Source organism: Lissotriton vulgaris, chromosome 3_1, assembly GCF_964263255.1.
Source record: "Lissotriton vulgaris chromosome 3_1, aLisVul1.2, whole genome shotgun sequence".
In the NCBI taxonomy this organism is placed as follows: Eukaryota; Metazoa; Chordata; class Amphibia; order Caudata; family Salamandridae; genus Lissotriton; species Lissotriton vulgaris.
This window is the reverse complement of record NC_141689.1, coordinates 1394933481-1394946193: the sequence shown is the minus strand read 5'-3', so window position 1 is coordinate 1394946193 and position 12713 is coordinate 1394933481. Positions and strand designations below refer to the sequence as shown.

The following is a 12713-nucleotide window of genomic DNA, read 5'->3' as shown; positions in this document are numbered from 1 at the left end:
AATACAGAAGCGGGGCACAATATAAACGAAGTAGAACACAGTACAGTACAGCAAGCAAGAAGAAGAGCACAATATCAGCAAATACCGGGGCACAGCAGACAGCAGGACCGAACTCGCGGTCAAGGGTGCAGCGGCAGTGCAAGAGACACTGGCGCACTGGTGGAGCTGTGCGGCAGTGGGGGAGCGACCTGGCCTGCAAGCAGGGTCAGGGGTCACTGTATAGCTATGTTTAATTATGATCATTTAGAGAATAGGTTCTACATTCATTCACATGTAAATGATTACATGCATATGCTAAATGCTAAGAAGCAGCCAATGGCAGTACTTAACTTTAACATGGGTAGTTACCAGTAAATGTTAGGGCAACACATTCGGTTAACATCTTAATATGTGAAATAAAAAAATCTTAATAAATATTAACTTGAAGTTCAAATATATAATTCCTTCAGTAGATCTTTTTAAATGATTAAAGTCTTTGTTTGGCAATAATTATTCTGTTTTAGAAATGTTGACATCAGTTTTTATGCATTCTATTAACCTGCCCTGATGAAATTTCCCTTGAGATTCTGTGGCCCCATAGTTGGAAGTCCGTGTTACATTATTATATGTCAAATACATAGACAAAACACAAGAAGCATGTTACAAGCTGTTTCCATGATTTATTATGCTCATAAATTACTTCAGTAACTAAAAAAGAAAATCAGGTCTGCTTTAGAGGCAAGGAATTTATTTAGCAACTTTATTTTCCTCAGAAGGAATATTAAGACCAGGGAGATCAGTAGGCAGTTTTAGTAGTTCTTCAACTTCTTCTTGAAGTGCTTCTGCTTTTTCACTGAGCAACATCTAATGGAAAAAAGAAGAAAAAGATTGGAATACAAACATCAAATGTTTTACATAATAACTAACATACTTGTCTGTAGTTAAGCACAACTGCCTTTTGTAATATTCCTTTAGGCACCAGCTTGAGTGTTTTGAATGTCCATCAGCTCTGGTCTCTTAACTATGCTTAATAAATATATATTTCAGGCTACTGTCCGCCAGTTTCACACTCATTTTGATTTGAGAACAAGAAGCCTGTAGTGCTCTCAACTCTGGGCCTCTGACATCAGCGGTCTCACCTGAATGTTGGATGGATGGCTGTATGATTATTTGAAGCCAAAAACCTTTTACGTTTAGCTTTCTAGGTCCCAAGTGATAGCAGAGTTACATCACTGGATAATGTCCTAGTAACCAAGGCCCAAGTGATTCAGGTTAACATCATGGGTTCACCTGCTAAAAAGCTGCTCGAAGGGGGGTTTGGTGAAGGTGGGAGTTGGAATGTGTGTGTGTGTTTGTGTGTGCAGCCATTGTGATGAGGCTTTCCTGCACATATAATCACAGCCAACCAATATAGAAGATAAGGCAAGAAAAGCCCCTAAAAGGCACTGGAACCTAAAGATTACAAGAAAAGCAAGTGGCAGGTTCAAAAGCCCGAGTTGAATGAGGTTCAATATATTCTTAGTTTTCAAAGTTCTAACACACAGTATGGGCAAACAGTGTCAATACTTCATGCAGCTGTTTTTAGAGATAATAATTTTATTAATCAGATAACGAAGAAACGTGTGATGGAAAAAGGTAATTTACTCAGATTTTCAATGGAAAACTGGCAGCTAATGTCAAAATCCCCCAGTCTTAGGTGATGCAGAAATACCATTTTACAAAAATGACCCATATCTGACAGTTTTTTTTGTGAGGAAATTAGTATGTCCTCAGGTTATTAACCTGCTGCCAAAGAAAACAAATAGTTTTCTTTGTTACACATTGCCCACTCTATTAGTGGCATGTTTTACCTTCTGTTCCCAAAATGGCCCTAAACACCAGGATAGGCACAAGCATATTACAGAGAGCACTTTGGATCTTACTTAAGCTGGGGTATTTGGAGAATAATAAAAATAACTTAAACAACCAAAGTATCCCTTTACTCACGGTTGTTTGTGGGTAAGGAAATATTGGTCCTTTTTCCCTAATAACTGGGTTCAGGCTTTCACAGGACGTAAACTCTGCTCTGTAATTGTTCTCTAAAACAAAGCTTTTATTTAGACAATACATATACACATACGCATACAACACACTCATGCATGCATCAAGTTGCTGTACATCGAGAGAAAATATCCATCATAATAATGGTAGCACGAGTGATGTTCCAAACAGACAGTCCATCAACAAGTAACACTCATTTGTGCCCCCCTGGTTGCATCACACTCAGTGCTACAGCCACACAACAAGGGTCAAGGCATTGCATGCATTTATACAGTGGAATTTCATTATGGATAATATGGTCAAAAGACAAAGTGCGCCAGAAGTAAATATTGTGGTAAATCGATACACAGCCAAAATGGGTAGTGAAACCTGTGTCCCATCAAGCTGTTGTGCATATTTACCTATAATAAGGGCTTACCCAACTAGGGAATCATATATTCCCACAAGGGATGGAGGGGTGGGGGGGCATGCCCCTGTAGTCACACACTGGGGTAATCAGTAATCAAGATATCCTGTGGGAGAAACGCAGAGTTCCTCATTTGTTTTGGGGGAAATACACAGACAAAGTGAAAGTACTTAGAGCAGTGCAGGCTATGTTAGGTTTCAGTATAACAGAACGACATAGCCCGAGTCAGCCACTTAGTTTGTCAAGAGTAGCATCCCAACAGCAGACATACTATAAGTCTCGCTCTCCTTCTGACTCCTCACCCAACTGGTGGAGAGGTTCTGGTTTATGCATTCCTCAGCAGTTGGGTGTTCAAGGCCTATGCTCATGCGTGGCAACATTATAGCTGTGTGCGCTGGTAAGGGATCATGGGTAATGTAGTTCCCGTCCCTTGCATCTCCGAGTGTGGAGCTCCTTGTCCCAGCCAGGAATAGTTTTTGTTGTGAATAAAGCATACTGTAGACAATTTGGCATAATGTGATTTGCACCCATAGGTCATGCTTATGGATAAAGTAATCATCAAATGTATGGATTGTTGTATCAATGAACCTAGTGCACCTAATAATATCAGTTGATGTGACAAATGACAAGTGTGTTTATGACCATTGTTGCAGGGTTAAGTGAATGTCAAGGCCTATGATATTGCTGTTATGGAGTGTGGGTTGGGAGGGACAAAAAGCACTTCTCTGTTCCATAATATGATGCAGTATCTGGCTGTAATTAACAGAAGAAATATTAACGAGTAAACAAGCTGTCAGACATGACTTGTGGTTCTTCTATCATACATAGAGGGGGTGGTGACAGAGAACTCCCACTTCGTCCGTGTTTGGAGATGCAAGAGCCGGGCACTCTATTACCCATGAGACTTTAGCAGCGCACATGGCTATGTTGTCACCACGTTGCCGCAAATGCAGACAGAGCTCAACCACCTGACCGGCAAGGACTACATAAACTGGGGATCTCACCACCAGTTTGGTGATGAACCGGAAGGAGAGCGGGACTCACAGTAGGTCTGCTGTAGAATTCAACCCGAGATGAACTAAGCGACGCTTTAAAGCTATAACCTTTCATTATATGGAAACCTAACATAGCTTGCACTGCTCTGAGTAGTTTCACTTGATGTCTTTGTTTTTCTAAAAATAAATGGCGAATTAGGCGTTTCTCTCGCTTGATGTCTTGATTACCCCAGTGTATGACTACATATGCATGCCCACCCCTTCTCTCATGGGGTTGGTAATATGGGTTTCCGTAGTTGAGTAAGTCCTTATTGTGGGTAAATATGTACCACAGCTCGATGGGACATGATTTTCCCTACCCATGTTGGCTGTGTATTCATCTACCACATTTACTCACGGGCACTTGACCTTTTCACCATTTTATCTATATTGAAATTCCACTGCATGAATGCATGCATTGCCTTGAACCGACTTGTGTGGCTTCAGCACTGACTGTGATGCAACCAGAGGGCCACAAATGAGTGTTACTTATTGATGGACTATATGTTTGTAACATCACTCTGGCAACCAATACTATGATTGATACTTTCTCTCGATGTAGGAATCAAGATTGCAAGACAGCAATTTAGGCAAGTAAAATTCTTATTGATGCATGCATGACAGTGTTACATATGTGCATGTCTTGCCTAAAAAATGTTTTGTTTTAGAGAACAACTCCAGGGCAGTGTTTAAGTCCTGATGAAAGTCTTGGATCCAAGAGGGCTTCGACCTTGGTGCTGAAACATGTCGACCAGTTATTAGGGTGCAGGGCTATTAGATTGTCAATCCCCCCAAAGAATCTTTTGATCGTACTTAAACAACCGTAGTTAAAGGAATGCCTCAGTAGTTGTTTAAGGTATTTTTATTATTCTCTGAAAAACCAGGCTCAAGTAATATCCAAAGAGCTCCCTGAAACACGATTGAGCCCATCCTGGCATTTAGGGAACCCGATGAGACCAGATGATGAAGCATGCCACTAATCAGAGGACATACTAATTTCCTCACAAAAAACAGCCAGGTATGCAATACTTTTTGTAATGTGTCACTTCACTTAGATAGAGCCTATCACTTTTCCTCTGCACACAAAGTCTCTCTTCACTTTCCAAAGAAGGGTCTTATGATAACCTTCTTCAGGCTCTTTTGTTCATGGTGTAGAAATGCAAACGGATGATAAAGGTAGACTTGGTAATATTAATTCTAATTTACAATTATGATCCAGGCACCTCTACTGATTGCAATAAGTGTTCACACTTTTATTAACTTCCTCATTGATGGAATACAGATGCAGCTGTTTAAACGCAGGAAAGTTGAAAGTGCACACCTGATCAAAATTAATTCTGCTATAAAAGTAGCACCTTGAATGAAGGAGCCCCCACAGATCGTTTTTCCTGCTTATGACCTGCATTGCAAATAATGACCAGTATGGTACTCCACTAAACATCTGTCCTCCACCAACAAACCAAAGCAGGATTCAGTGTTTGATACTGGGAAACCAACGTGACTGATTACATATTGACTCGAGTGTCCCTTTTCAGTCTATTTATTTCAATTTGTCCACATTTTTTAGGCCCTGTAACAAAGCACCAAAGATTTCTTAGGATCTACATTCAGCTCCGAAGATTTCGTAGGCTCTACATTTAGCTTCCAAGGATTAAAAAAAAAACTTTTTATTTCCTTTTTTAAACATAAAACAAGTGATTATGGACATGCTCGTGCCAGTCTGTAGCAGTTACATCTTACATCAAAGATCAAATTGTCCCACATCTGCTGTAACCTACCCTGTCCCATCGTTTTGCTCCCTGGCCTCCCCTCATTCCGCAGGAAGATTCCCACCTCAACACCACTACTCTCGCCCACCTCCTCCTACCCTCATAACATGCAGTGTCTCCAGTTAGGCATCCTGTGTCTCTTGCCCTTCACAATTCAAGTCATATTGCTGCCTCCAATCCCCCCAGACCGTCTCAAATTTCCTCGGGCAGCCCCTGCTGGTGTAAACCACTCTATCTACTGCCATGCACATGTCCATAGCCGAGGTCCTCTGCCTTTTGGTCAGGCACTGTGGTGAACCCCACATCTGGCTATGTCCCTTTTTGCCACTTTGAAACCAAGCCTGCAGAACAGTAGGTCGTCCCTGGTGAGGTCCACCTCGCAGAGGATATCTAGTAGGATGTACTGTGGTATCACTGGGATAGAAGCATCAAGCATTTTCCAATTGTTTCACAATTGTGGCCTTGTAAGCCTCTACTGGAGTACACTCTCTGAGTGTGTGTAGAAAAGTGTCTTCAGCTACCTTGCATCCAAGACATGTGGGGCTCAGGGCCTGGCCTGTCTTAAATAGCTACTTCTATTATAGTATAATCTGGGAAGGATCTTAAGTTGCACAAGCCTCGGTCTGGACTTAGTGGCCCCTCTCTGGGGTGCATTTGTGCAGCCTCCCAATCAATATATTTCACTGAGCATATACCCTTTTACCACGTTGCCCGGAGTTTCTGGAGTGTGTCTGGTGTACTATTTATGATAATGCATTATATTAGTGAGATCACTGTAGTTTGCAGTTCATCTAAATGTTTGCTTTCCATGGGGCTGTAATCTAGGGCCTTTCCCGAGTCTACGTCTTCTCAGCTTCCAAGGCTGATCACTTTTTGAAGGTGAAAAGGAACAAGTTACCTTCAGTAACACTTTATCTGGTAGAGACTATCTAGCCACAGGTCCCTTACCGTAGAATATTCCCAGGTGTCAGAGTGGATCCGGACATTTTTTTTTAGCAATACCCTTGCATGCCGGTAGGTGGCGATGTTTGGCTCCGCATAGTGTCGGTGACATTGTCCATGCCGGAAGTGACATCTGCTGTGCCTATATAGGCGCAACCCCAGTGCGCTGGCCTAATTTCTTATTTTTTTTTTCTGCACCAGAAGCAGAGAAAAGCTGAGGAAAAGCGACAATGTGCCAAAAGTGAGGTTCAAAAGGATCTCTTAAATTAGAGAAGACAGTCCGCAGAACGGGGAGGATGGAGGGAGTCGGTAAGGAATCTGGGGATAGATAGAGTCTCTTCCAGATAGAGCGTTACCGAAGGGAAGTACATTTTTCATCTGAAAGAGACTTTCAGCCGCAGAATCTTACTTTAGAATAGATGTCAAAGCAAATCTATCCCTGGAGGTGGGTCTGCGGATTGTTTCTCACAAAGAAGTCCTGCAGTACCAAGTGGGCAATGTGCCAAACTACCTGACCTAACTGCTGAGGAGGTAGCATTTGGCACACGTGTGCGGCGATAGCCATGTAGCTGCCTGACAGATGTCCAAGACTGGGACTCCTCTAGCTAATGCATTGGTTGCAGCATTAGCTCCGGTAGAGTGAGCTTTTAAACCATAAGGGGGCTGTTTCTTGGCCACTGTATAGCACATCTTAATACAGAAGAAGATTCTCTTTTGAATTGCCTCTCCTTTCTTTGCCCCTGCAAATCCAACAAAAATGCGATTGTCCACCTGGAAATCTTTGGCCCGATCAATGTAGGAGAATGCTTTTTCGATCCAGGCGATGGAGTCTCTCCTCTTCTGTAGAAGAATGAGTGGGTCGTGAGAGGGTGGGATGGGTGGAGGGGGTCTCACAAACGGGAGGGAGTAGCACCTTTGGATCAATCAATCAATCAGGATTTATAAAGCGCAGCTAATCAATCGATAGGGTATCCAGGAGCTTGCAAGCTTTTTCGAACAGCCAGTTCTTGAGGGCCATTCGGAATTCCGGAAGTGAAGTGATGGCCGGAGGTGCATGGAGAGGTTGTTCCAGGTCTTTGTTGCGATTTGGGAGAAGGAGCGTCCTCCACTTCGGCTAGGGTAGATAAGGGGAGTATGGGCAAGTGAAAGGAAGGTGGAACATAGTCTTCTCGATGTTTGGTGGAAGTTCAGGTGGAGGTTAATGTCGGTGGGTCCTTGGTTGTGTAGAGCCTTGTTTGCATTGGTCAGCAGCTTGAATTAGCATCTATTTTGTATGGGGAACCAGTGGAGTTTCCTGAGGTGGGGGTGTGATGTGGTTTCATCGGGGAAGGCAGAGGATGAGTCAGGCTGCAGCGTTCTGTATGGTCTGAAGTCTCTGTAGAAGGTTTGCAGTGATTTCTACGTAGGGGCATTGCCGTGCTCCAGTCAGCTGGTGATGAGGGCTTGTGTCACGGTGTATCTCGTATGAAGGGGTAGCCACTTGAAGATCTTACATAGCATGCACAGAGTGAGGAAGCAGGCAGAGCAGACGGCGCAGATATGTGACTTCATGTGTCAATGAGGATTCTGAGGTTTAGGGCATGGTTGGAGGGAGTGGGAGTGCGTCCTAGGTCTGATGGCCACTAGGAGTTGTTCCATGTGTTGCTGCTGTTACCAGAGATCAGTCTTTCCGTCTTGTCTGTGTTCAACTGCAGGCAGTTGTTCTTCATTCAGTCAGTGACATTTGTCATGCATCTGTAGAACTTGATTCTGGTGGTGGTGGGGTCGTCGATGAGTGAGAGAATGAGTTGGGTGTCATCTGCATAGGAAATTATATTGAGACCATTGAGTCTGACTAGGTTTGCCAGCAGGGTCATATATGCGTTGAAGAGCGTGGGGCTGAGGGATGAGCTCTGGGGGACACTGCATGTGATCTCCATTGGCTCAGAGGTGAACAGTGGGAGGTGGATTGTGAGAAGTTGGCCTGGTATATGCTGTCCACTAATTAAAGTGGGCACCTTGCACCAGTCTAAACAACCCTTATAGTGATTTAAGAGGTCAAAGATAACCATAGAAAATTATCCAAGTGGTAGTTGTGGAGAGCAGCCTTCAGGCTTAGTCTTGAAGGAATGTTAAGCAGCTTGTTTTACCAGAATACAACTTATAGTATTGGTTAAATGAAAGGAGAACCACACAGTAGTTATAAATATATGTATTTATTAATATAACACACTAAGTACGACACAGTATCTTCTACACAAAGATACTCACAAAGCATTCAATGCTGTAGCACAGAAACAATTGTAAGTAGCACTAATACACAGTGGCCTCCAGGGGGAGACCAAACCATATACTAAAATAGTGGTATAAGAACCACGACTAGAGTCAAGACAGTGTCTAGAGTACATAGAATCACTGGGACCCCAAAGAACCACCCAAGGTGAGTACGTAGTGACCCCATGAAGGACGGGTGCAGTGTGGGAACACGACCGTGTGCGCTGTACAATTCTATGGGAGAGTCGTAGTTGCAGTTTTAAAGTTTAAGGACCCTTCCCAATAGACTTCGAAGAAAACCTGTGGAAGTTAGGAGGTTGGAGAGCCACCCCACCCGTAGATACCGTAGTACCAGGGAAGCCGGGTGCATAGGTCTGAAGAGGCGTCGGAAACCGCAGTCGATCTCTATGGAGGACTTCGAAGAAGAGCCACTGTGGAGGAGAAGAAACGTGTCCGATGGAATCCAAAGGTGGATTCTTGATGAAGAGTACCTGAAGGCAGAGGGGACAGAGTCTGGGTCACTCAGGAATGAACAGGGGCTCGGTAGACAAATGCCCGCCAATGTTGGTCGCTTCAGGTGCGTTGAGGGTTTCTTGACTCTGCAGCAAAGGGGACCAGGAGACGTTGAGGATGACCAGGAGCAGGATATGAGCTGCCCCATGAAGGATGTCGAGTGCTGAGGGGTCAGTGTCCGCTGGGGCACCAACAAGTCTTGGCAGCGGCAACCCATGAAGAAGGTCAAGAAAGGTTACGGTTCGGACCAGCAAGGTCCGGTAGACTCACCAAACACAGGGGAGTCAGGGCTAGCCTGGAGCAACCAGGGGAGCCCAAGAAAAGCAGTGTTGAGTCAAGAGGATCCACAAGCCAGAGGCACTGGAGTCACGAGGGGACCACGAGCAGTTTCACAAAGCAGCAGCCCACGGAGCACTCTGTGCAAGGAGGCCGGAGTTATTTGTAGGAAATGGTGCCAGAGGTTGGGGCTACTCTGAGCCCAGTGCACTTGTTTTGGAAATGCCAACAAGCATAGGCACTTGCAAAAGTATGCGGTGCACATCCCCCACAAGGGATTCTGCCCTCAAACTTGGTAAGAGGGCAGCTCAGACTTCGAAGGACTTGGAAACCCACCTCCTCTGTTGCTGGAGCCTTTGGAGTCCGTATGAGCTCAGGAGCAGCAGACCGGTCAGTTGAGTTATGGTGCCTGCGGTTGCAGGGGAGGGACTCCTTCACTCCAAGTGAGATATAGTCAATTGCTCTTCATGCTCCACAGGTCCTGCACAGAGCATGTGTGGTGCACAGGCAAAGACAATGCTTCAGACTGAGAGGGAGACAAAGTCAGGCCCAAACGAAGTCCAGAGTGTCCAGCTGGTTGAAGTTCAGTGGTTTCTGGTTCAAAATCTTGTCCACATCGAATCTAGGGTCCTACAGACAGGTAAGTGCTTTTGTGCCCACGGGAGAGGGTTGGACAGATTCTGAGGACCCTCCCAGGGAAGGGTCAGGACAGTGGGAGGTTATTCCCACGTTCTTTGTCCAGTTTCGCACCAGAGCGGGAGCCAATGGCTCCCAGGACTGGTTTGAACTGGACTATGTACAGGGACACCAAATGTGCCCCTCATGCAGACTTTCTGTCGCTGGCAAGAGCACCCACCCAGCCCTAATACACCAAGTCCTGTCTGGGAGGTGGTCGCACCTCCCTGTGACAGGATGCCTAATGTTCCACCTTCCTCAGCTCGAGCTTGTCTTAGCAACAGGAGGGCAGAAATGTCTCTTTGGTCGGCAGCAACCATTTTGTACTGCCCGGGGGTAGAAAGCTGGTACCGGGAACACCAGGGACCCAACAACGCTCGCTTCTGAGGGCTGGAATCAAACCTTGTGTGGGGGTTTATGATTCCACAATGTTTGACACCAAACACGATAGGCTTACTTTCAGCCATTTTAGAGTTTGTCATCACATGGTCGCATAATACCACTCTATGTCGTAAATGGCTGATACACTGACAACCTGGGAGAATGGACTCCGTAGGCTGCACGGGTGTCCTGCTCATGCAGTGGCACCCTCTCACTTAGAGCCAAGCACCCTGCCTTCAGGATTGTAAGGCCTGCAATATGGGTGACTTACAGGTTTTAAGTACAGTGACCCTTTAGATTTAGTAAACCAATATCTAAAGCAAGAGGGGCATGTACCATCTTACACAGGCTGCAATGGCAGGCCTGTAGTTCCATTTTGCATGGCCTCTCATGGGTGGCATAATATATGCTTCAGCCCATGGGAGGCCTATGGGGTACCTATGCCCTGGGTATATGGGTACCATATACTAGGGACTGACAAGGGTACCCCAGAATCCAATCTGGAGTGTACCTAAGTACCTACGTTGCTAGATGAGGCAGTCCCCCAGTGCTGGGTCTACTGAAACTAAGACTCCACTGCTGAGCCAACATGTGCCAATCAGCATGAGGCACCAGCAGCACGCACAAGACAACGAGAACCCTCAGAATCATCTGTGTCAGAACTAAAAAACAAGCCTGAAGAACAAGTTACTTACTACCTTACTGAACGACCCTTGACCCCACCAGGTAGGTCGCTCCCCCTCCGCACAGCACCACCTGTGCCTCCCTGCCCCAGCTGCCGCTGCTGAGGAAGTTCGAGGCACTCCACCACCCGCAGGCTACCACCTGCACCTCATCCCTAGTGGCCAGTGGTAGGCCGTAGGTTTGCTCATCCTCCATTGTATTGCCTGTATTTTCTTTTATTGCTCCCGTTGTAGGGACTGCATTTTCATTGTTGTGTCTGTGACTGCTGTGGTCTGTCTCCCCCGCTGCCTGTACGTGGCCTGTGCATGTTCTCTCTCTCCCTTCTGCTCCCCTCGCGGCCCCTGTGTCTCTCTGCCCGTTTTTGCCTTCTGTTGCTTAACTGGCCCTGCATTTCTGTGACCTTTCTGCCCTTTCTTGTGACCTTTGTGCCCTCTGTGCCACTCATTTCCCCCCATTTTTTGTGACCTTTCTGCCCTTTCTTGGGACCTTTCTGCCTTCTGTGCCACTCGTTTTCCCCCCGTTTTTTGTGACCTTTCTGCCCTTTCTTGGGACCTTTCTGCCTTCTGTGCCACTCGTTTCCCCCCGTTTTTTGTGACCTTTCTGCCCTTTCCTGTGACCTTTGTGCCACTAGTTTCCCCTCGGTTTTTTGTGACCTTTCTGCCCTTTCCTGTGACCTTTGTGCATCTGTGCCACTCGTTTCCCCCCGTTTTTTTGCAAGCCCGCCTGCGCCTGGACCGCGCCCTGCTCCAGAACCCCTGGCCCCCACACCCGCCATGACGACCGCCGCCACTACGACGCCAGCACTCTGCACGCTCCTAACCCCGGACGGACCCACAACTGCTTCAAGGCCGCCCCGAAATGCACACACTGTCACTTCACCTCCGCCCCCCTGACTGCCCATTCGCTGCCCCTGCCTCCCGCCTCCCAGCTGCTCCTCACTCCCACCTCCCAAAACATGCCGGCCGCTGCACGGTCACGCCGCTGGTGCGTGGCAAGTCCGTCAGCGCCCGTCCACACCTGGACCGCATCCAGCGCCAGAACCCCTGGCCCCCGCACCCGCCACGACGACCGCCACCACCACTACGACGCCAGCACTCTGCACGCTCTCAACCCCAGATGGACCCACAAATGCTTCAAGGCCGCCCGAAACGCACACACAGTACTTTCGCCTGCCAGAACTGCAGCTACACCAGCCACAGAGCCGACAAACCATCCGCCAAGAAAGACCTCAACTACCTCTGATGCATACTACTGAACACCCACTCCGCACGCAAACACGCCGTCGAACTCTGGGACCTGCTCAACACAACCTCCCCCGACGTCGCCTACCTGACAGAGACCTGGTTGAACAACTCCTCCGCACCCGACATAGTCATAGCCATCCCAGACGGCTACAAGATCACCCGCAGAGACCGCACCAATGGAGTCGGAGGAGGAATCGCCATCGTCCACAAGAACAGCATTGGGGTCTCGACTAGCACCGACGACGCACTCAGCACCGCCGAACACATGCATTTCCAGATCCGCACAGACCCCAACTCCACCCTCAGAGGCACCCTCGTCTACCACCCCCCTGGACCCCGCCCCAGTTCAGCGACTCAATCGCCAACTTCATCAGCACGCACGCCCCGACCTCCACCGACTACATCCTCATCGGAGACCTGAACTTTCACCTTGAGAACAACAACGACAACAACTCCACAACCCTGATCGACAACCTCGCCAACCTCGGACTGAGGCAACTCGTCACAACGCCCACCC

General features: G+C 47.0%; 1 protein-coding gene across 1 annotated transcript in view; it reads right to left on the bottom strand.

Annotated features, from left to right (window-relative positions):
* Positions 1 to 642: 642 nt before the first annotated feature.
* The window catches only part of HELQ (helicase, POLQ like), a 606359-nt gene continuing 594288 nt past the window's right edge, over positions 643 to 12713 (bottom strand). Inside the window, exon 18 of the mRNA XM_086961870.1 lies at positions 643 to 843. Coding sequence (XP_086817996.1) covers positions 727 to 843 — 117 coding nt within the window. The 3' untranslated portion in view covers positions 643 to 726. The remainder of the gene's footprint in view (positions 844 to 12713) is intronic.